The sequence below is a fragment of the Aplidium turbinatum genome, chromosome 5 (genome assembly GCF_918807975.1).
Source record: "Aplidium turbinatum chromosome 5, kaAplTurb1.1, whole genome shotgun sequence".
In the NCBI taxonomy this organism is placed as follows: Eukaryota; Metazoa; Chordata; class Ascidiacea; order Aplousobranchia; family Polyclinidae; genus Aplidium; species Aplidium turbinatum.
The window spans coordinates 1,766,105-1,791,445 of record NC_137476.1 but is presented as its reverse complement, the minus strand read 5'-3'; the positions used below and the strand labels follow the sequence as shown (position 1 = coordinate 1,791,445).

At 36.8% G+C, this 25,341-nt stretch overlaps 2 protein-coding genes across 2 annotated transcripts; one reads left to right on the top strand and one right to left on the bottom strand.

Moving 5' to 3' along the window:
- The first annotated feature begins 6,939 nt into the window (after positions 1–6,939).
- LOC145770185 (uncharacterized) lies at positions 6,940–14,775 on the top strand. Its single transcript, XM_082581772.1, has 6 exons — positions 6,940–6,971; positions 12,226–12,291; positions 12,893–12,955; positions 13,023–13,145; positions 14,043–14,131; positions 14,734–14,775. The coding sequence occupies exons 1-6, from the start codon at positions 6,947–6,949 to the stop codon at positions 14,773–14,775; spliced, it is 408 nt and encodes a 135-aa protein (XP_082437898.1). The 5' UTR covers positions 6,940–6,946.
- A 1,901-nt stretch (positions 14,776–16,676) lies between these two features.
- On the bottom strand, positions 16,677–18,533 carry LOC145770184 (uncharacterized). Its single transcript, XM_082581771.1, has 3 exons — positions 17,966–18,533; positions 17,130–17,413; positions 16,677–17,048 (listed from the first exon to the last, which is right to left on the bottom strand). Exons 1-3 carry the CDS (start codon positions 18,531–18,533, stop codon positions 16,677–16,679), a joined length of 1,224 nt encoding a protein of 407 aa, XP_082437897.1.
- Between the last annotated feature and the right edge of the window lie 6,808 nt (positions 18,534–25,341).

The following is a 25,341-nucleotide window of genomic DNA, read 5'->3' as shown; positions in this document are numbered from 1 at the left end:
AGCCGAAGGCGATAACCACTCGGTCGGTTAACCAAGTCGGTTAACCAAAGGCGATAACCACTCGGTCGATTCACCCCCGCCACCACTTTTTCTCTTCTTTAATTACACCGTTCTGAATGTAAGTTTTTTTCTCTATGAAATCAACGCTTTCGAACTAATTTTGGGGCGTTGGTTTCAAAAATGCCATCCTTTTTTACCTATCACATCAGGTTTTAAAGTTACTTTCAAAAAAACACACACCATCCCTGAAATAGGCGTGTCACAGTCTACATAGCCTATTCCCCGACCACGCGATTGTATCGCACGAAAATGCTAACTTGTATGAATTGGTTTCCATAGATTCGGTTTACAAAAAAATGCCAAACGTAATCTGGTACGCAACTGTTGAAATCTAGATCTTAATTTACGTACTTTGACAATGAAAGTTTTTTCCGATTGCATTAGATGCCCCTGCTGAAATTGATGGATGGATTGATCAAGATTGCATAAGGGTGAGATGAATACTAAACAGTAATGCAGACAACTTGAGACAAGTGACTATGATTTCGCTGGCAGGATAGACTGACAGGTTTCATTACTATAAGTATCGAAATGCTTGAAAAATGTGTTAGCTAACCAAACTCATTTTGTTATATTTGTAGCCTAGAGAGTTCACGGTTGCAGGTGACAGATTCTGACATAACAATATAATAAGAAAGAAACTCTATCACGCTTATTTTGGCAATAAACTTGGTGATCTGCGTATAGACTATGCCTCAGATGTTGCATGCATATCATGTGCATCAAAGTTAGGTATGTGGTACCAGGAAAACTCAACTGCCTTCCTTTTAGCGTCCCCATGGTATGGAGGGAGCAAGAAAACCATCACAATGATTGTTATTTTTGTAGGGTGAACATTAACAGGTTTAACAAAAAAACAAATCTAAAATCATGCACGGTATCCTAACCTAATTTAACGTCAGCAATGAGGCCTGTACCGCGTGATGAAATTTCTGTGCCAAATCCTCTAACAGAGATGCAAAATTCATCAGAATCTGAAAGAAGTGCAGGTAATAGAGAGCACTATAAAGAAGAGATGAACAATGACTCTACCAAGCTGAATCTCATAAGCAAACTCAGCTGATCGATTTCACAAGAGAGATAAATCTCTCAATATAAGCTGCATAACTGTGGGTGTCACGAGGAAAAGAATATTCTTGAAAAAGGTACAACTTTTGAACGGTACCGCTACAGAGAGACCGAATTTTTAAAATATTTAAAAATATTATAGTAAAGTAAATACTCTGGTTTGTTGTGAGGATATTTAGAATTTGATAGAAACATTTGAGATATCATATTCAGCAAAAGATAGGAGTCTGTTTATAGATTTTTCAAAGGCGAGCATGAAAGCTGTTTTGCTGTACATTGGACCATCTGTGCTACCGGTATCCCTACCTGTTGCGTACGGAGGTGGGCAGCAGCAAGCTACGTTTGTAGCATCGCCACTAGCGCACTACATTTTTGGTAGCAGCGCTACAATTTTGTTAGAGTAGCAGTTGCAGAAAACAAAGGTAGGCAATATAACGATTATTGGGCAATTTTTGAGCTTTATCGAGTCTAGAATACGGTATACTTTGCGACATTTTGGATCAATTTATCAAAAGTAAGATATCATGCGTGTAGCATTTATCTCAAAAACCTGATGTGATAGAAAGAAAAGGAACGCAGATTCGGAGTCAGCATCCCAAAAATAGCTATATTTGTATGTTTTTAGTGAAAAAAAAAACATTTTTTAGTTGAAAAACGCAGGCCAGTGTTATCAAAGTTCAAAACAAGAATTAACTGTCTGGCCAAGTGCCAGTAGAATTACAACGACTGCATTCAACTGGTCTACAGGGAAAAACGCCTAACTCTGAACTGATTCTAATTAAAGGGTTTTCATTTAACGCAGTGATTCTTAACGTGGTCGAAGTGGTCCACCTGGTGCTTTTAGTGGTTCATCTGTAGCAAATCCAGGAGGGAGCAAGTGGTCGCATGGTTAATTTTTGAAACCTTTTTGTGGTTGTGAAAGAAAAAGCATCCAAAACGAACTTCAAGTTTAAATCAAAACGTGTCCAATTTTAATTTCATAAATTGGTCAACTACAAGGTGTGCTTGAGCATTATTATTAGGCTTAATAATGCACAAAAAGCGATCAAAACAAAGTTAAATTTGTTTGGGGGGGAACACCACTTGCTGCAGTCGTTTGTTTTTCAAATGTCTGGTACTCTCTCGAAAAAAGATCTGTTACTGGTCCTCACTCAAATTAGCTTAGATTTACTTTCTCACTAAGCTTCGATTGTTCATATTGGACAAGTAGTTTGGTTGAGGGTGCAAATTAAAGTAAATTGCTTAAGGGGCAAAGGACTGACATTGAACTTTACAGACCTATGTGCAACTCGGTTGCGACAAATGGCCTTCTTGGGGTGTCGGCAAAACAAAGTGGTCCATGAGATTTTTTTCTTAAAAAAGAGAATTAAAAACACCACTGGTTTTACGTATTAACGAAATTCTTTGACTAGATAACTAATCTTTAGTACAAGTCAATATTAGTATTAGTCTATTTCTGACAATCAACTAATCTGTTCACTTGTAGATATCTTGTTACGAGTTAGCTTTATAAAGTGCTAAGACAATGAAATCATCACAAGCAAGATTGATGTCAATTATTTTCTTTTGTTTTTTCTTGGATTTTACGGTAAGAATATTTGCTCAATTGAAAGCTGTTTTTTTTTATCGTGAAGACGTGTTGTGGCTGTAAGCGTGCTTTGTGTTCATGATAAATGCAATCACTGTTTAACAATATTCAAACAAAGCTACGGTCGACAGTGGATGGTGTATGTAGGTACTTTTTGCTGTATATATATTTATATTAAACAATAATTACAAAAACCCAAGCAAAACGAATTACATTAAACAAGGTTACTATTTACTAAAGGTTTTGTATTTGCATTCTCAAAAGGCTGTCAAGGTTTCCAGCCTGTTACACCCTTATTGGGATCATTAATTATCAGAAGGTTCCTTTTCACACTATCCGGGCGTATATAATTAGAAAGAATTTTCACAATTCCAACCTCATTTTTATATATTTTAAACATTGATTTAACATCTATCTCAGGATTTTGTTTTTGTTGTGTTTTTTTACAGACAAACGCTGCTTCTGTGTCTTTTTTCTTGTCTTTATTGTAGTTTACCAAAATATATTCCTTTTAGGCAGAAGGTAAATTTATATTACTGTGTATATAAATGTCAGTCTACTTGCTATGGTTCAATGATTACTCAACAATGCATCGCAATAAATCTGATATAAAGCAGAACGTAGATTTGACGTCATGACCTACTTCTTTCGGACAATCGCTGACGCAAAATCTAGCGGCATAGATAAACCTTTTTGTTTTACTCTGGTTACTTTTTTTAACCATTTTTACAACAGAAATTGTTTGTAGTGAGGTGTCAAACATTGCTTTTTACAAAATACAGTAGTATACTACACAAAATGCTATTTTACCACCAAAATAAGTATAAACTTTTTTCACGAAATTTTTCCACTTTTCAATCGATTCAAACCAGTAACTTTTGTACAATGGATGATATTTTCATGTGTGGACGTACTCCGCCACCGTTAGTCTAGAAAGGGTTAGAAATACAAGGTTTCTACTATTTATACTAGGTTTCTATACATGGTTTAATAACAAAAGTAAAGCAAAAAATTGTCCTCAGTGAATCAATATTTTTCCGCTTCAACCAATCCAACATATCGCTCATTATGCATACAGGTTTGTTGTGTTCACTGTAAAGATTAGACTGTTCTCGATTGTTTTTCAACGAGTTTAATTAACAAGCAAATCATGTTTTGAATCAAAAATGCCGTAAACAGAAAGTTACTTTAAGGACATCCATAAAGATAAGATTTAGATATCCTCACAATATAGTGAATAAAACCTTTCTGGAAAAGTACTTTTTGTTAAAAGGACTTTTTGGGTAGCAATTTCAAAATTATCCAATTTTCTTAAGTAACCTGTTCAGGGTTTTTTTTAAGGTTTGGTTTGGGTGACCGCTAAGTAGTTTTAAGAGACCGCAAGTGTTTCATTTCAATATCAAAAAATAGCCATAACTACATACAATCAACGCAACATAAAATGAATTATTCGACAAGGCACAGCTTAAATGATTGTGACAGCGACCAAACAGCCTGCCCAACACGGCCGCCAAACAAGTTTGCTGCACAATCACACAAAGTGTGCTTGTTGGCTTCTGCTTGTTATGTTTCCACACGTAAAAACTGATCATTATGCGCCATAAATCAGAAATAAACATTGACGAGTATCGAAGGTGCACTTCTTTTGTGAATAACTCTTTGATTCAGCTGTTAGCTGTACCTCCACTTATTCTTTTTTCCGGACGTGAACTATTGATCGTAGGCTATATTCGTATTATCGACAAGACATGGCGAGAAACAACCATTACTTTTCTACTGTAGTTGCAAGTCCAAATTTTGGGAAACCGCTGGAGAAATTTGGGGGACCGTTTCGGTGGTGGGTCACCTATTATAAAAAAAATGTTTTTACAAAACCAACAAACTATTTTCAGTGTGAACATAATTTCCTCAGTCTTGTTTATTATTCTAGTGCAAGTATTTATGCGAGATCTCATGTCAGCGCATTCTGGGCAGTCCATTTGGAAAACGACATTTTACAAATTTAGATTGAAAATAAAAAATAGTTCTTTTTCTTAAAGTTATTTAGCTATCTCTATAATTTTGAAAAACGCAACAGTCTTTCAAAATGTTATTTGTGTTCATTTTCAGGACCTCCACCGCCAACATACGTGCGAGTTCCATACACAAAAGCATACAGAATATTTGTTGAATGGGATGATGATGATACAGCTGATGTTTATCCTGTCTCGCAATATATCGTGTATTATAAACCAGCTATGGGTGACGTTGATGAAAGTGAAATTATGACAACAAATCGCACTAAAAATATAACAATCACTGAACTCAAATCCAACACCGAATACACGATCAGTGTTGTTTCCGTTTCAAACGCTATGGTCATCAGTGATAGAAGTTCTTCGGTAACAGCAATGACAGGTGAGACATTCAAGATTTCTTTAAAAACATAAATACTGTAAGTGTTGACATCAAAGTAAAAAATTGATTGATTCTAAAGAAGTTGGTTAGATGGAATACTTCTAAAAGATTCTATTTGAATAAGACACTAACGATGCTCTATAGTTGCAGAGCGAAATGCATATGCCATAAATAGGGCTCTACGGATTCTCCATGCATTTTTAATAATAATACTGAATTGATACTTCGTGGAGAATCGCTGGCCTGCTGTTTCTTAGTCAGGAGATTCCCTATCCTTAATGGAACTCAATAAATACTTCTAGAAGATTCTGGCTCTGTGATGTTTCTACATTTCACAGCAAACAGCGTAAGACAACGTTGTTTCTGCCTGGCTACCCTTACAGATATGAAAGATGAATTATGTAGATGAGATTGCACCACGCCCACAACCACAGGTTGCCTACTCATTGCACAATCAAACAAGAACACTTATCTGTAACGAAATGGTGGTTGTCTGAACTAAATAACGTGTTGATTTATGGAATGAACATAGTCCATAATTAATCAATTCATAAGAACTTTAAAAGAGCAAGCAAACTAATTTACAAAATAATTCGTACAATAAAAAAAATCTGCATGTTCAAAACAAAAAAGTGTTGCGTTGGTTTGAATTTTACCGAACACATTGAACACCAAGAGCATACGCCACTGGTCTACAGTACCACGAGAAGGTCTTAAATCACATTGAGACTGAAAATACATTCTCAGATACCGTAGCCTAATAAGACGATCAAGGATGCAAGCAAAGATCTTGCTGGTGATGCTGAGGGGGAAGATGCCACGATATTTGTTGCAATCTTGTCTATCTCCTTCCTTAAATACTGTAACTATAGTGAAGTATTGCAGAGAAGGTCACTGTGAGGAGACGAATGGTTATTTAACAGTAGCCTTTCTCAAAATGCGACTTCCAACGATCAACGATTTCTTCGGTGTTAGTGATAATGTTTGAGCCAGCTGCGTCTTTTAGACTACCCACTGTTGACTTAGTAGGTCCGAAAATGTCTTTCGTCGCAGCGCAAGAGCACCGCATATCTCGGTGGTCGGCATACTTTTGCAGGAATTCTGATTTCTGTTGGACACAACTTGTTTTGGGCCTTACGAATTCCTTTTTAGCATGCTGTGGCAGCTTGCCGATGTTTTAGTTTGTTTCTAAGAAAAGAATTGTTCTTAAAAGTGACAATGTGATATTGTATCTTTATTATACAATACAATATTTTCCCTTACGTTTAGATAAAGGCTATATGCATAGTCCAAAACGTTTGCTATTTGATTGTTGTAATGTTAAATGTTGTGGTCTGAATTAATTATGTCTTTTCATGGTTTAGTTTGCAAAACTCGCAACTTGGATGAAGTAGAAGATGGGAGGATTTGTAGGAAGATATGTACGGACGTGAGTGATTGCAATGACACGAGTGAGATATGTCTTTGTGACGACATTTGTGGAATGTCTTGTCATAATCCAAGTAAGTGGTTAAGGTTTATGTTTTTTTTTATGCAGTAGGCCATCGTTATTGATGTACTTTTAGTAGGTATTTTCTGTCTGACGTAACTGTCCAACGTAATTGTAGAAGTTTAGCACAAAGATGAGAGCTAAATATGTTTGGATTAGTTACAAAACAAAATTTTGAAATCTGAATAAAACATTGCAGATTTAACTTGCCCTATTCAGCAAGCACCAAGCAATGGAACCGTAAAAATAAAAGGACGAAGTTATGGAAGTGTGATCGTTTATAAGTGCGATAGAGGTTTCATCATGAATGGCATAGGTAGAAGGAAATGTAGGTCGGACCAAAAATGGAGCAGAACAGCACCAAACTGCGTAGGTAATTATCTTGTTCTTGCAGCATGAACTCTAGTTTTGCAAACAGATTTATTACATATGTCAACATCTATACTTATGTAGTAGTACTGTTAGTAAGTTATGTAACTATGTGCATATACACTATAACATATATAACATATACACTACTTAAGTTAAGTTATGTGCAATAGTGCGCATGTTATGTTAAGTAGCGCATATCTTATGTTAAATTAAAGTGAATAATAAGTTATGTAGCCTACAGTAGTCTATATGCTATGGATAGTCATTTTATTATTTTTGTTTGGATGACAAACGTACATAAAACAAAAACGTACAGTGTGCATCAATTTAGTATTGCATGAGTCATGTTAAGTATTGCATGAGTTATGTTTAATAGAACATATGTTATGCACAGTAGTGCATATTTATAGTAAGTATTGGATATGTATAGTATGTACTGTATATGTTGTGAATAGTAGGGTATAAGTTATATGTGGAAAATCGCCACGCGAGGGTATATACCTTCGTGGCCATACCCTAAGTACGTAATGCACTGAGGAGGTCTGAAGGCCAAACCGGTGTGCCACTGTCTGCAGTAATGTATATTAGGGTGCCACAGGCGCCCTCATGTGGCCGAAATCACCTGAACTTTTTTTCTGGTGTGACATTTCACATATTAAGGCACTTTGCAAAGTTTGATTGAGATTGGACAAAAATTGGATGTGCAGATTGAAAACGAAAGTCTAAACTGAAATACAGTAAAATTAGGGGATTTCCCTAGTTTGAACATCAGTTTTTTTGCTATTTCTCATCTTTTTCTCCACATTGAAACAAGGTAAATTCAAGAATTAGGTTAGGAGACCAGTGCCAGTATGTCAAGATCTCAATTGAGGTCAAGCATGACAGCTCCGCGCCTGTTACATTGATTCACCATCTTGCAACATTGAATCAACATAGCTGGCTTGACCTCACCCAGGGTCTTGGAATAAAGGCTTCCGATATTACTATCAGGTATTGGAGGCTCAAAACTGCTTGGTGTTCCTTATTTGCCTGCACAAACATCCGATCCAAACGGAAAGCAAATAGCCAATGCAAGCATGGAATTGTTAAACAATTGGAACTGTACTGCATGTCTTGCTGCAATGGTGTTTGACACCACAAGTAGCAATACGGGCCACAAAACTGCGGCCTGTATCCAGTGCTGTATTCGTAAAAAAAGCACAAGGTATACTGTCAGATTTTCCAAAATGATAAATAATACACAACTTACAAAATAGTCTTTATTCTACCATAACATGAATTATCAACATCAAAATTATACGAGTACGGAATTAAGTTCATGGTACACCCAGGTACCATTGGTCCTCAAATGGTTAAGTAGTTAGTTAGTAGTTGTCAAGAATCAGTAAGGATAGCATAAGCATTCTCTTTGGAAAACCAGAGGGTATACCATAATTGCTCGAAAAAGCAGAGAGTATACTGCGTATACCGCCGTATACCCTCAAATACAGCACTGCCTGTATCCAAATACAAGATCATCTTGGAAAAGGCCTACTTTGGGCAGCATGCAGGCATCATATTGGGGAGATAATACTGACGCATGTTTGGGAAGAACTCAAAATAGAAAGCAGCAGTGGACCCAACATTTCCATATTTCAACGCTTTAAAAGCAATTTTCAAACTCTTTCTGATAGCGCATCAGGTTGTTTTCATACATCAAAATCGCACGAGGAAATTGATCTGCTTGCCAGCAAGCGCGAAGAATTGTCTGAGCTGATAAATCAGATGAAGCTCCATCCAGAATCATCCAAATTTTTAAGAAGCGACTAATTAGAACTTTTGAATTTGTATCAATTGTGCTTAAACATTGAGCCACCTACCAGTAAGGATATGTCTCTCCAAAGACCTGGTGCATTACACAGAGCCAGGTGGATGAGCAAACTTATATATTCACTGAAAATTGTGCTCTTACAAGACGAAATTCATAAATTGCCCCAAAAAAATGCCATCATGAAAGCATCTCAACTCGAAAAGTTAAAGAGGTTTCTACAATTTACAGTTTATTTCTATGTATCATGGTGGTTTACATATGTTGAGGCGAAAAAGAAAGTTGATGCTTTCAGAGTCGTTAATGATGCCGCTGAGCGAGGCGTCAAGTTGGCCCATGACTTCTTGTCAACTTCAAACCTTGAAGAACGCTACCAAAACATTCTCCAAGTAGTCGAAAATGCGAGGAAGGTATTACCTAATCAACGTACTCGACAACTACAGTCTGAGGGCACATGGTTTTTAACCATGTAATTGTCAAAGTACTGACTGTATAACTCCATAAAGTGTTGTCAGCTTACACAACGTTGCAATCAGCATTATTTGCAGCCTGTCATAGCATACCAGTAGCCTATTATGCTGCATTTTACTTTGTAATTAGATACTAGATAGTTGTGTGTTATTAATTGCCATTTTACCTTACCATTTCACTATTATTGCAAGCGTTAAAATAAATGTAGGCCTCCATAAATTTTACGCTATTGTGGTTTTGTTGTTAAGTAGTGGATGTCTGGACTCTAAGCATTGTGCTTTGTGTTTATCTTTCTGTGTTACGTTTTTACTGACTATGTTTAGTGTGTAAAGATCCAAATTCTTGTTTTTGAGTCCAAGTTCCGTACAAACATAGCTGAGTTTTGATCTTCAAAGACCAAAAAGTTTTCAATAAACAAAAACGATTAGTTAATGAATGTAGCCTACTTTTGATTCTTCAAATGCTGTAGTAATTTCATCTCAATAGGCATTTTCTTTACATGGATCCTTTTTTATAATGCATAAAACCTCATATTTTTAGGCATTTTTCATAAATTGTTAAACATATACAATTGACACATGGTCTGTACGATTGTAAATTAGTAAGTAAGTTCACCAGAAAGTGTTCGAAGTTCAAATACTCCGTAACTGAGAAGAAATGTCTGAGTTTTGATGATCTAGAGAGGGTTTTACTATTGATATTGTGAAAATTTACCTTTAACAACTTTAAACCTAATCTGCACGTCCAAATTTTATCAAAACTTATTGAAATTTCTCACACATGCTTTTTTTACTAAGTGTCACGTATAAAAAAAAGTTCAGGTGTATCGGACGCAATTTTAATTTTTGAGGGGCGCCTGTGGCACCCTAATGTATATGCTATGCATAGTTGCGCAAAAGTTTGTTTAGTAAGCCATATGTTATGTACAGAAGTACATATATTATGTTTAATTGTGTATATTAGGGATAATTAGCGATTCCTGAGCACAGTCTTCAGGAATCGCGACATGACAATAAAGACCAAAATTAAAGTTTTAAAACCATTATGTAGAATCAATTCTAACCTACGGATGTGAATGCTGGACAATAAGTAAAGATATGAAGAAAAGACTAGAGGCTGCTGAGATGTGGTTTCTCAGAAGGATGTTGTGGATAGCTTGGACTGAAAAGAAGAGTATTGACGAAGTTATGAAATTGGAAAAAGTAGAGAAGAGATTAATAACAACAGTTAGAAGGCGCCAGATGCAATTTTTAGGTCATATCATGGCCACCTGGAGATGCGGCCTGATTTGTCACATTTTGCAGATTTTGATTACAGCTACTGTTAGTGCTTGACTGACATTTTTTGTGATGTTTTTACTTTTTGCGGTTTCCTAATGACAGAAAACTTTTTTGTTGCCTTGGGGAAGCAGTGGCAAATGAGACAAAGTAAGTTGCAAAACGCAAAATCAGACTGTTATTGAAAATTAACAGTCTGACTAAAATCTTCGAAATCAAATTTTCTTTATTTTTCAACATGTGAGGATGTTAAAACCTATTGTGTCATCTGGGGAAAAGAATAAAGAAAGCGTAAAAATCTAAATTTTAGAAAAATTTATTTAAACGTTCGCCCAAAGTTAGAAAAACCTGGAAAATGCTGCAACACATCAGGCCGTATCTTTAGGTGGCCATGGTCATATTCACAGACATGGAGATTTGGACAAATTAGCACTATTGGGGATGATACAGGGAAAAAGAAGCAAACGTCGACAAAGATCAACTTATTTAAACAGCTTGAATCAATGGGCCACGAACACAACAGTCAAAACGAACGATTTTATACGAATGGCAAATGACAGAGAAGTTTGGAAGACCATGATCGCCAACGTCTGTATCAGATCAGGCACATAATCATCATTGGAGATAAGAAAATTTTGTAACTTTGTTTCCGATCTGATCTGTTGTAGGCTTAGGCCTACATCTCAAACAGCGCAGGATCTGTTGTAGGTCTACATATTTTCAATAAAATAGTACGCTATCCTGATACTTCCAGCGGTTGCTACGAGTGTTGCCAAAACTCAAATATGTTGATACTTTGTATGAGCATTGTGGTTGATAGAGTAGGGCCGTGATGCCTACCTTGCTTGCTCGACTGCCAAACATACATGTTTACAATCCTTTACTTTTGGACAAATCAAATTGAGTTAAAGAAGATCAAATTGGTTTGAAGAAGGGGCGAAGAGATAAAAACAAACTTGATTTTTGTAGGGCATTTAAGGTTTCAGTCGATGGTACAGTTACACAAACAAGCAATAAAGAAGCAAAGATAGTCTTTCGGAAATACACAAACTTTTGTGCATTTATAGAACAATCAGTTTTAGCGCCATGAGGCGAGTAAAAACGTGGCTTCGTACCACAACGACAGACAACCTTTTAAACAAACGAAACAACAACAGCAACCATCACCTGTTTGCGACTATTCACAAACAGGTGATGGACACCATTGATTTAGAAGCTGTTGCAAATGAGCTCATTCGAGCAACCGACGCGCGTAACATGTACTTCGGATTGGTTTGATCTTTGTCTATATACAGTATACAAATTATCCCGTGGACACATTTTATACTTTGCAGCAGATTGTGACGCCATGAACGTGCAATTTCCGCTTCGTTTCTTCTTGTTTCTTCTTTAAAAAAAATTGGCCTTTCAGCAACAAAAGTGCCCTGTTGTCATGATCCTGCCCCCCTCACTCAAAAGTCGCTTCGGCGCCCCTGCTCCTTTCACCGGGAAACTGGTTGAAGAAGATATCGAGGTTCCAATTATTTATTTCAAAATATGATCTAGAGTCTTGCTTACAGAAGGAAAGGTGGATGGCTTCTTGAACTATATTTGGGAGTTCATCCAATTCAATCTGTCCTCTGCTATCATTCATGAAATAAACTTTATTACGATTTTATCTTGAGTTAAAATTTTCCATTTGTTTTTCGATTTACAGTTAATGAAACCATGACTACCATGCAAACATTCACAACACCTCCCGTAATAGAATCGGCCATTTCAAGTAAGTATTGGATGGATTCTTTTCAAATAAATCAAGCACAATTTCATAAATATATCACATAATTAATGTTGTAATCCAACCATCCAGTTTCAAATTTGTAAACGATCAAAGGTCAATGGTAATGATGGTTAAAAATAAGAGAAACACAGCTTTTAAGTGGTACGCCTACAGCAGGGTTATGGCTTTCTAAGAGTTTCTTTATATAATTTTCTTGATAATTACTAATATTGTTATTTTTGTATTTAAATTTAGCTTATTTGAAGACAGAATGTTGTTCAATTTAAGAAACGAGTATACAAGTGAGAAGCAAGCTAAACGACAATATTCCTCTTTTGAAGAATGTTTAAAGAAATACGATTACCATTGTTTTCTTCAAATTCAACCATTTGTTTTTTTTAATATAGCCATCTGTGCCTAATTGCGTCAGTTGCCTGCATCTCTACAGATTTGCTGATCTGCTATCTTCATTACAAAACTGATGGCTGCTTGAACTTTATTGGAAGTGGATCCAGTTTAATTTACCACCAGTTAGAATTTATACAAAAATAATTATTACGATTTTATTTTGACTTAGCATTTTCCATTTGTTTTTTTTTTACAGCTAAGGTCACTACTGCCATGCAAACCTTCACAACACTTTACACAATGGAATCGACCTTTTCAAGTGAGTATTGGGTAAATTCTTTTCCAATTAGTCCACCAAAGATTTAATTATTTTTCTGTTATTGTAGTTGAGTGTAACAAAGACATTGTACCATTTCCTACGGACACTTCTATCCTGGTCGTCTTTCCCACAACTCAAGCAGGATATTCGGCGACGTCTGAAACGACTTGTGGTTTCGACACACGTAGCGGTAGGTATATTTGTGATCGACTTCATAGTTGCTATTATTATGTTTTAAGCTATTATTATTAGTATATAATTAACTGCAGACAGTAACACACTTCTTCATCTTAAAGGCCTCATCGGTGCAGTAGATTACTCACTGAGAATGGTTACGTAAAGTATCAAACCATAGCCTACTGCACAGTTGAGAAACTTTAATAATATTGATTGATGAAGCGTGACAGAATAGCAATAAATTTCATGGCTGTACCAATAAAATAGAGTTTCTTGGACTGTTGGGATTATGATCAAAACAAATTAGTTATTAAAAATTAGAAATGTTATCAATAGAGTAAGTAACGTAGAAATGTCGCAATAACAAAGTTACACATAAATGATTACATTGCTTATTGCTTGCTATGATACAAAAACAACTGTTATCACATGAAAAATAATCCTATAAACTTATTATTAAGTTGAAATTTCTCGATCTTCTTATTATTTACTTTTTTCCTGCAATTGTTCCACAAAGAAAACAAGTTTTTCGGTGCTGTTTAAACATCTTAAATTTTATTAGAGATTGCAATTCATTTTGTGCAATGTTACGGAGTCTTTCCGCCCATCTGATCAACCTAAATACATGTTACAACCATCAAACTTCACAAAATAAATTTTATCACAACAAAAACTAAATATTTAAAACTTACTAAAGTCTGATGAGTGAAACTATGCGCGGTAAATTAAAGGTCAAGTTTAGAATTTAGGTAAATATCTGATAATAAACATCTTGAAGATCAAAACCATGGATGTGAACCAGGGATTTCAATAATTCAAATTTCAGCTAGCACAGTTTACTACAAAAGTAATTCCATAGCAAAGACAAATGAAGAAGATAATGTTATAGTTGACCTCCATTTAATTCTAGCTGGAACACCCTATGCGTCACGGAACTGCCTTCTCAATGCAACATGGGGTCAAATTACTTGGTTGTCATCTTGCATGGTAACTTTGAAGGTATTACCAAACATTGATGTGATTGTCATGTCAACTATTATTTTATCAACCATTAAATTTTTACACTTTTCTTGCTGTATACTATAGTATACGCAACTTTATTTTTGATTTTTTATAAAAATGTTTGAATATTTAACTATTTGTTTACACTGAAAAGACGAGCGATGATTTTTGACCACAAAATGATTTCTTTTTTCAGTTATCGCGTAGTTGGTGCACAGGACCGTGTAAACCGTCTTCGGTAGCCCCCAGACTGGGGGAGCCACTGCTAATTAAGGGCTCGCTCATTTTAGTCTGTTTAAAGATTTTTGACTGTTTAAAAAATAGAGAAGCTGCTACTCAAGCTAGATATTCAATAGCTTAAATTATGTGTTGTAACCGTTATTTGGCTTTATTAAACCTAAAACTCGAATCTGCAAAATAAATAATCATTCTATAACACAACTCAAGTTAACAGCAGACCAGCTAAATCAACACCCTTCACTCCAACTTGCACAAACTAAAACTGCGAACAGAAATACAATTTCACCAACAGTGAACAGTGAATCAACACGTCGGCTTCAGGCACTACTTTAGGCATCAGAGCACTTGTTCAATTACAGCTTATTCTCTCCAATATAAAATTGAACAACACCAAAAGTTGAAAAAAACAAAGAGAACAATTGGAACTTAAAATTGCAATTGAAGGTACACCGTTATTACAACATCTAATGTTTACATGTGCCATAGCATGAAGTTGAACACAAATTGTATCAAACGTAAGACACAGCACCGTAGTAATCGACAGGTTTGCGTCTCCGTTCAGAGCGGCGCAGCTTTGGAGTGACAACGCTATTCTCATTAGTTTCGCTTGGTCCATCATCAGGCTGCATCGTTTCTGAAGACGACGGCTCGGAAGTGTTACTTTCTCGAGGTACGATGGACAAGAATTCTGGAGTAGTAGCATCAGGTTCGGCGAAAGATTCGTTTTCAGAATTACACGCCGGATTTACAGCAGCGTCGTCGGCAGACCTGTTGCATGGTGAGAGATCTCTAATAGACACGGTGGTTTCATTTCCATTGCTTAAACGAACGTGAACATAACCTGGGTTTGCTTCAAGCAGTTCCACTTCGTCCACTAAAGGATCATTCTTATTACGCACGTGTCTTTTGATGTAAATTGGACCTGGTTTAAGCTACGACGGACTAGTAGTTCCGTTGACCGAGCGTCGAGCATGCTGGAAGAATTGTTGATGAGGTGTGCAGTTGATCGACGTGCATAATAATGAACGGATTGAATGCAGGGCATCGGTCAAAACGTCTTCCCAATGGGAAGGTGGCAACTGACGAGATTTTAACGCACATTGGACCGCTTTCCATATAATTCCATTATCTTTCACACTGTCCATTTTATCTAGGATTGTAGCTGGTCGTTCGACTGGCAGCTACCCCATGAGAGTGCAGCCAAGATTTTAATTCTTGAGATTGAAAGGAAGACCAGCGATCGGAGTGAATATATAAAAACATTCCAAAAGTAGCAAACAGTTCCGTTAAACACTTGATTACTGTTGTCGGCACATGGGAAAGCAAATGGAAATCGGGAATATTCATCGACGATAGTCAAAATATATTTATTTTTCGTTGCGTTGGGAAGAGGTCCTTTAAAATCCAAGTTGAGTCTTTCGAAAACTTGGGTAGCCTTTATTAATTGAGATTGGTCCGATCTGACAAAGCGTGGTTTGACTTCAGCACATACGGAGCACTTGGAAACCATGTCTCGTATTTCTGCTACGGAATAAGGAGGATTCTTGTTTCGCACGAAGTGAGTCATTCTAGTAATGCCGGGATGACACAGAGCAACATGAAGCTCACGCAAATTGCCTTTACTAATTGCACAACAGAATGCACGTGTAAGTGCATCGAGACCTACATTTTCCTTCCCTGGTCTGTGTAAGACCGTGTAACTAAATTGAGAGAGTTCAATTCGCCATCTAGTTATCTTTTCGTTTTTTATTTTACTTGCGTGTTTGACGTCGAACATATACGATACGCTCTTTTGGTCTGTGATTAATGTGAAGTGACGTCCGATTAATAGGTGTCTCCATTTGCGCAAAGCCTCCACGATAGCATATACCTCCTTCTCCACAGCAGAATGACGCTGTTCACCCGTCGACAAGGTTCGTCAGTGAAAGGCAACTGGGCGTCCATCTTGATTAAGAGTCGCAGCAATAGCAAAATTGGAAGCGTCAGTTTCCACGGTCAAGAGTAGGGAGTTGTCGATAGGATGCAACGAAGCTGTAGCCAGCACTGACTTGATTTCTTGAATGGCTTGATTGGCGCTTTCTGGCAGAGGCAATGAAGCTTTGATAAGCGGATGTATTCTGTCCGAATAGTTAGGAATCCAGCGTGCATAATAAGCAAATAGTCCAACCAGGCGCTGGAGCTCTTTGTGCGTTTTGGGTACTGGTAAATTGAGAAGTGGTTGCACTCTGTCTGGATCTGGTTTGATTGACTGATGTTCGATTTGATATCTTAATAAAGAAACCTTTGATTGAGAGTGCTGTGTCTACTTCTCGTTTATAGTTAAGTTGGCTTTTGACGCGGCTTTAAAAAATTCTTTCAAGTTCCGATCGTGATCAGCTTGGTTCTTCCCCGCAATCGTAATGTCATCGAGGTAAGGAAAGCAGCCCTTTAAATTGTTGCTTTTGATGAACCAGTCAATGACTCGTTGAAATTCGGGAACGGCATTGGTTAAACCGAACGGCAACCGTCGCCATTGATACAAGCCAGAGCCCGCCTGGAAAGCGGTGTACTCTTTATCCTTCGGATCAAGTTCGATCTGGTGGTAAGCGGACTTTAGGTCGACAGTGGTAAATACTTTATTTTTAGAAAGTTCGGTCACAATGTCTTCGATTAGTGGTAATGGATATGCATCAAGCTGAGTGAAACGGTTAATAGTTCTGCTTTAATCCATGACCATGCGCCTTTTCCCTGATTGATCGTTTTTGACAAACAAAACCTGAGCCCTCCACGGAGAATTGCTGGGTTCAATCATGCCGTCTTGTAGCAAGCGTTGTGTTTCTTCATGAATATAACCTCTGTCTTGTTTTGAGTATCGTCTGGCCTTATCAGCAATAGGATGGCAATCTTGTGTTAAATGGTCGAAGGGCTTAGGGTGAAGCGAATTCAGTTTTGGTAAGGCGTTAAGAGTCAGCACAGGACGATGTCCATTGAAATTAACTACAACGCTTTCGTGTTCTTTAAAGATTTTCTCTCCGATTATTGCATCCGTGGCCAAATTGTCTAAAATGTTGAAGGAAACATTCGAATATCCATTTTTTTTTACGATCAAGGTAACAAAGCATTGCCCTAAGATTGGCAAACGAACAGATGTTTCGGCTAAAATTACTTCGCCCAATGTTTGATGAATTTTTAAGGAATGTTGATCGACAAATCTTTTGGTAATGTAGCAATCTGATGACCCCGTGTCCATCAATGATTTTGCAGTAAAACCGTCAATTAAAACATCACAAAAAACGTTGTTATTGTTTTGCGTTGCTGAAAGATTAGCTGTAGCTAGTACTGAGCTTCGGATAGTGTTCAATTTGGTGCGCGGTGATTGTTTAGATTTAGAACGAACAGAACGTTGTTGACAGACTCTCGAAAAATGTCCGATTTTGGAACAGTAGTGACAAACTGAATCTCTTGCTGGGCATTCCCTTCTGGGGTGGCGAGCTTCTCCGCAGAAATAACACAGTTGCTTAGCATAAGCTGCCTGAAGAAGCTCTGGTTTGGCGCACTGCGGTTCTTGCTGACTGGAAAGTCGTTCCTGTCTGTTTGGCCACATCTACGCACATGCACCCCTGGACGCCATGGAACTGGTTGATGTTTGATAGGCCTCAGCGTTTGCAATTGCGAGCTCCTGAGCACGAGCTTGCTCATATGCATCTTGAAAATCCAGACTTCTGTTTTCTAACAATCGTTGGCGTATTCCGCTCGAAGACAGACCGGCAATGAACGCATCTCTCAATAGCCCGCGACGATGCTCCTCGGCGGTCACAGCGTTACATTCACATTCTTTACTAAAATGTTCCAGGCGCAAAACGAAATTGTCTATTGTTTCACCAGGTTGCTGTCGACATGTGCGCAAGCGATGACGTGCAGTTACGGTATTTTTAGGCTTTACATAGAGACTCTTCAGGATAGTCATGGCCGATTCATAGTCTCCAGCACTTGCTATACTTTTATAAACCTTCGGGGACACCATGTTGATTAAAACTTTCAAAATGTCTGGGTTCAAATTTGCTGCAACCAAAGCTTCTAAATAGTGATTGAACGTCTCAAGCCAATGTTTGAATTCGTCGACTGCTGACGGAGCACTTGGCTCAGTTTCCAAACGCTCAGGTTTCAAGACCTTGTCCATGTTTAAATTATAAGTTTAATAAATTGTTGTAACCGTTTTTTGGCTTTATTAAACTTAAAACTCGAATCTGCAAAATAAATAATCATTCTATAACACAACTCAAGTCAACAGCAGACCAGCTAAATCAACACCCTTCACTCCAACTTGCACAAACTAAAACTGCAAACAGAAATACAATTTCACCAACAGTGAACAGTGAATCAACACGTCTGCTTCAGGCACTAGCTTTAGGCATCAGAGCACTTGTTCAATTACAGCTCACTATGCAAAGTCGTATTTACGGCATCCCAAACCAATGGCTGGGGGATCACGTCTTCCTAGGGGTCCACTAATACTTAGTTCGTGCAGCGTTTTCAGGTTGTAATTTTACATGTATCGGTAACATGTAATATGTAATTTTTTTTCCAATTTTATAAATTTTTCTGGCTCGCTTCGCTCGGTCAACCACGTTTTTTTATCTAGCCATCAAAATTAAGCATACATAGTTTCAATAGTAGATTAAGGGAGTAAAAAGTTTTTGTGTTTCACAGAAACTGACAACTTGATGTAATATTCCGAAGTAAACACCGCGTAGGCTACTCAAGTAGCCTAGTAACTAGTTAATTAACAATTAAATTGACAAATTTAATTGTTAATCGAGATAGGTTATGAAATTGAATGTGCAATGAAAATGCTAGCCCATCGGTGAAACGAAAGTCTAAATACCTCAGATAGATTTTCAAAGTTTTAGACTGCTGAAAGGCCATATCCCAGTGTGGTGTAGTCTTTTTTTTTATAAACTTTTAAGAAATACAGTATAGAAATCCTTCAGTGAGAGTGAATGATTTTTTTCTTAATGGTGGGCTAACTTAAATTTTAAACCAAACCTTCCACCCCAATCCAATTTTGTTTGATAAATTTGGTTTCATACAAAGGGTGCGTCTTGATGAATAAAAACACTGTTGTTCCTAAAAATGCCTAAAAAGTGACCAAAACAATATGATATTTGTTAAAATTGTCTGGGGAGAAACCCCTTCACACCCCTTTTAATTTTGTTCTACTTTTCCAGCATATTTTACATCCGCTGCTACAGCATGTCGGCATTGCCTATTAGGCCTAACTCTTTTTTTTCTAGAAAATCAAGAGGTGTTTAATCTTTGCTAAAATGATGAATGTAAACTTTTTTCCACTCTGAAAGAGATTATGTCCGTAAATGCTTTCTTGTCTTATTTTTAATCGGCATCCCTAAACATTTGGGTGGGCCGTTTTTGACTTTTTTTCGAAATTCAAAAACGGCTAGTCATAAAAAGTGCCACATGCATGAAAAAATAACGTGTGAAAATTTTCATCAGTTTGGAGGTGCATCTTCTGCCCCCGCAGGGGGGTCAAACTTTCAATTTTTTGAAAAAAAGGGGGAAATTTCACTTTCCGTTTTAACATAATTTTTTTTATAATTTTTCTACTGGCTAATTATAAATTGTAAGTGGGATGTACCCAGAACTTTCCTATGTAAAGGCATGTTCGAAGCTTAAGGTTTACTGCCCCCGCATCGACGACCAAAATGCTGAATTTTCACCAATTTGAGATGTTATTTTATCATTGCTCAATAAACAAATTTGTCGCAAAAGGGCGAGATGGTGTTAACGCTGTACGCTCATTTATGTTCTGTCCATTAACTTTGCAGGATGATACAAATAAGCCTACGAACATCAGTAGGCTACATATTTATGATAAAGAGTTACAAAAAAAAATGAATAACCTTTTGAAGTCAAATTCTAAAGGTGGGCCTAAATTTCAGCAAAATTTGGACCAAATGAAAGAATCTGCAAAGCAAAAATATTTGAAATCGGTTGTTGTAGCCTAAGTGTTCCAATTTTCTGCAATGTACTTGCCCGCAGGAAAATCGTGTCCTTGTTACAGAACAACAATTCCTTCTTGATCAAAGAACAACTCGCATAATGGTGATTGATATACATGATAAATCGGCCAAAAAAAATGAGGTTTACAACTCAAATGGAAAGTAGGCCTATCATGTGCATAAATTTGCAAAGCATATATTTTGATGGCCGAACAGATTAAACCATCAAACAAAATGAAATTGCTGGGCGACTTCGAAAACATTTCGCAGCTGAAGAACATATTACTTTGCTTGAGAAGCCAAGTTATCATTTCATTAGTCATTTTACTGCAGCCAACTGATCTAATGTGTCAATAGCTACCGGGATTCTTGAATATCTTGGATCCAATAAAATTAGCTACGATAATGTAATGGCAATTGGATGCGATGGAACCACAATAAATACAGGTCAAAAAGGCGTCGTGATAAAGCTCCTGGAAGATCATTTCCAAAATCCACTTCAATGGTTAATATGCCTACTCCATAGTAATGAATTGCCTCTTAGGCATCTTCTAAAAGATATGGCAATACTAGCAGACCTGATAGCTTCACTGGGCCCATTATAAAGCAGCTAGCCATTGTCACACAACTAGATGTTGTAAAATATAAAGCAGTTCCGGCACCAGAGATTGAAATTGATGAAAATGACCTCAGCACTGACCAAAAATATCTTCTACACATGCACAGAGCAGTGAAAAGTGGAGATGTATCAATTCATTTCGCATATAGGAGTCCAGGTATGATGAACCGCACTCAAGATGGTTGAACACAGCCAATAGAATTCTACGTTTATATGTTGCATCTAAAGCGTCAGCTGTATTGGTGAAATGTGATATTCCAGTATGGTTTGCCATTATAAAGGAAAGCAATTTCACTAATGGCCAAAAACATTCCTTTAAAATTCTACACTCTGCTCAGAAGCTATCGAATAAAGCTCGCAATATCCTCAACAAAGTAACATAGAGGAATGCGTTTTATGCCCATCCTGAAAACATTTTGATTGCAATCATATGTTATATCAAAGAATATTATGTAAGGGAACTAGGATGGAGAAGAATTTTCAATTCAAGAATATTATCATCTCACAGCACTCGTCAGCAAAAATTCACCCTGTCAATATTGCAGTTCAGTTCCGAACGTTACTTTGAGATGATAGACTGGCAAAATATTCCAGTTACGGAACCCCCAGCGATGCGTGGTGTTGACAGCAATGTGATAAAAGAGCACATCAAAACTAAGATGCCTTCACAACAGTTGTTTTCTACGTTTTCTCTGCCACACACAACAGATGCTCATCACATGTGGTGGACAGCGTTGAAAGAGATGGGTAGCCTACATTAAAGCAATATTTCAATCAAGGAAAAAAAAATCCTAGGTTCCAGTCGAAACAAGATTTTATCATTCATTAGACTTCAGCCAGAACTAAATTTGAGCATTAATTTGGGGAACTGGATAAAAGACCTTGTTGATTGTTGTATTTTTGACACATTTTTGTTTTTTTTGTTAACACAAGTTCTTTTTTATCGTTACGTTGCTGTCAAACAAAGTTTACTCTTGTATGTGGTTCTGTAGTAGCCTATCAAGTGAACGTTTAATGGTTTGTAAATGACAAATTTGTGTAAACAAAATCATGATAACAATTCACGTGGAACTGTACAATACATTTCATTTACGGAACCCGCAGATCATATTGCTTTTATTCTGAAGTAAATTATAGGTTGCGTTTTATAGCAGCAACTGAGCAAACGTAGGCTACTATTGCTTTTAATTTAAGCAAGACTACGTCTTATAGTATGTCAGTTTGTATCATCCAGCAAAGTTAGTGGACAGAACATAAATAAGCGTACAGCGTTAACACCATCTCGCCCTTTTGCGACAAGTTTGTTTATTGAGCAATGACAAAATAACATTTCAAATTGGTGAAAATTCAGCATTTTGGTCGTCGATGCGGGGGCAGTAAACCTTAAGCTTCGAACATGCCTTTACATAGGAAAGTTCTGGGTCCATCCCACTTACAATTTATAACTAGCCAGTAGAAAAATTATTAAAAAAATTATGTTAAAACGGAAAGTTAAATTTCCCCTTTTTTTTCAAAAAATTGAAAGTTTGACCCCCCTGCGGGGGCAGAAGATGCACCCCCAAACTGATGAAATTTTTCACACGTAATTTTTTTATGCATGTGCCACTTTTTATGACTAGCCGTTTTTGAATTTCGAAAAAATGTCAAAAACGGCCCACCCTACTTAAACATAGGCTCCCACTAGTAGATTTAAGAGTAGGGCGAGATGGTGCTCACACGGCCCTGTTTGTGTACATTAACCTTTGTCACTCAATCACTTTTGCTAACTTTTTCTAGATGTAAAGAGAAGTAAAAGCATTAAATTGATGCAATTATTGAACGTGATACCTGGAAAGACTAATTAAACACAATAAAACCAATCGAATAAGAGGCTCGCTTTCATAAGAGACACAAAAATTTGGTCGTTTGCAGAATTGGTGTTTGTTACAGCCTACAGTAGCCTAGATACACCATACCACCATTTCTACCTACACCATAAAAGCGTATCTTGGTTTTGGCTTTTCAAATTACTTTAGGAATTACATTATTACATTATATGGAATCTATCAGTTTTGCTTTTCCACCTAAAACTTTGACATAGTCAGCACATCGGTCACATGTGCTAGTCACATTTGTTTCAAGTTTAAGTAACACAGCTTTAATGATTATTATTATTTTTTAATTGTTTTCGCCCCACCGAGCCTATCAAAACCACGCTTTTTTTCCTTTGTTGATGTTTTGGGAAATCATTTGCAATAAAACAGCTTTTTATAAACACAGGATTTTGAGAATGTTACAATAGCAACTCCTGAAGAGCGTCTGGAAGTTGCAAATGATTTACAAGTTCTTACATCTCAACCCGAAACTTTAAATTTTGAAAACGTGTCTTCCACTGTGTCTGCTTTGGAAACTGTCGTCACTATGTCGACCTTAGAACAAAAGGTGAGATCATTTCTTGTAATCTGGGATGTCGTCTTGCAACATCTGCACTCGTTCGTGTGCAAATGTTTGAAAGTGCTCGTTTTTATATCTCTTGTCTTGAAATTACATACGTAATGATATAAGTTGGGCAGAAAGTAGTGGCACATTTGTATTTGTGGTTTACAAACAATGTTTAGAACACAAGATCATTTTGAACATTTTTTGTTTTTAGACAGCGTCCTCTGTTGTGCAAACGGTTGGAAATTTGCTTAACGTGTCAGAAGAAGAATTGCACAGCGGAGAAACGAGCAAGTGAGACTAAAATATATAATTTGGCATTGTCACAAATCTGTCTAGCTCTTACACGTAGAGAGACTTTGGATAGATTGATGACGTAGTTTATCAGGCTATCAAATGTTAAAGAGTCAAATAAATGGTCAAATAGTTCTACTTGTGAGATGAAAGATGAAAATTCTTAAATTGAAGAATGGATCACCACGTCCAACACATACAGCAATCAAATTCTGAACAGCAAGTGTCTTCGTCGATTTCAGAATAAATATACACTATACTTGTAACAGATACTTCATAATTGGCAATAACTTCCACTTTTACAATCCATTGAATTGCGGCTGGAACTCTACAATCATCTTAAGTATATTTTTTCTCACAACTTCTAATCCCTATAATACACAACTCTCAACACAACTCTAATTATAACTCTTAGAAGAAAAAAGAAATCTCGTGGCTATTTATCACAGGCTTGCTTGGACCAGAAGCTTCCAGAGACTAGGGTAATATTACATCACAAAAATTCATTCGTCTGGTCAACAAGTCAAAGAAGTTTCCAGAATGTCACGTAAACAGATTTCACAATAACAGATTGCGTAACTAAAGGTTACTATCGGTCAGTAATCGTCGAAACACCACAACAGAATTACGCAATAAAATAGTCTAGCTATTACCAATAAAATAAAACTGTAGTTCACTCTTTCAAGAACAAAAAAGTAGCCTACAGCGGGGCTACGCATATTGATTGTGACAGGTATCTTGATTTTAATTGCAACTAATCTATTTGCAAAGAAACCAATAGTTACATCAAGTAATAGCAAAGATATAAAGCAACCACGTTTGTTTTCATGTATTGAATCAGAATTAATGTTAATACAGCATATCGTTTGTCAGTTTTTATTTGTTTTTAGTAGAATGTTTCTAAGAGAAGCCTAATGCAGCAGCAGCAAGTATTGTAATACAGCTTTTCGATGAGTGATAACATCAAGTACTGGTAACGAAATGTAAAAACATTTTTAGTTTTATTACATTAAAGCAGGTCAGACATGGTGCGTGGTTGTGTTGTGGATTGCCTGTGGGTAACCAAGCAATTTATTGTTTAGGATATTGGACATACTTGATGCTGTCAGTGAAAACGTGGAATTAGAAGATGGAGAAATATATGAAGAAGTTGCAGCTACAGTCGGATTTGCAGTTGTAAAAATCAAATCAAATGGTAAAAACGCTGTTTGCAAAGCCAAGAGTTGGCCATGATATCTAAGGAGTTTGCAATCTTGACTTATAGTTGCAGCCAAATGTTTTTATCAACAATTATGTTACCTACTGTACTTTTCAGATAAAGCAACCTTGCGTGTAAAAATTGAACGGGGCTGTACATCAGACATTTCATCAGAACGTATATCATGTTATTCAACCTTGCTTATGTTAACTTTCCGAAGCCGTTTAACTTATTGCTTCACTTCTATCTATCTACTGTACAGTATGTTATCTATCTGTCGATATATTTATTTGCTTTCATTGGTCTAGTTGAAAATGCAACATTGTTAGACGTAATATTAACGCATTTTCTTGTATACCTTCAATGAAGCAACTGCAAGATTGAGCATACACGTTTAGACTACAGCAAGCAGTAGACGGTACAAAGCTGATGAAGCTAACTA

Excerpts from the sequence above, each read along its gene's own strand:
- LOC145770184 (XM_082581771.1), bottom strand. The coding sequence starts at position 18,533 with ATGGACAAGGTCTTGAAACCTGAGCGTTTGGAAACTGAGCCAAGTGCT. Across the intron at positions 17,414-17,965 it reads CATGGCGTCCAGGGGTGCAT|ACAATTTGGCCACGGATGCA; the intron begins GTGCGTAGATGT and ends TCAACATTTTAG. Across the intron at positions 17,049-17,129 it reads ATTCTCCGTGGAGGGCTCAG|CTTGATGCATATCCATTACC; the intron begins GTTTTGTTTGTC and ends CGTTTCACTCAG.
- LOC145770185 (XM_082581772.1), top strand. The coding sequence starts at position 6,947 with ATGGAGCAGAACAGCACCAAACTGC. Across the intron at positions 12,956-13,022 it reads AATGGAATCGACCTTTTCAA|TTGAGTGTAACAAAGACATT; the intron begins GTGAGTATTGGG and ends CTGTTATTGTAG. Across the intron at positions 13,146-14,042 it reads TGGTTTCGACACACGTAGCG|CTGGAACACCCTATGCGTCA; the intron begins GTAGGTATATTT and ends ATTTAATTCTAG.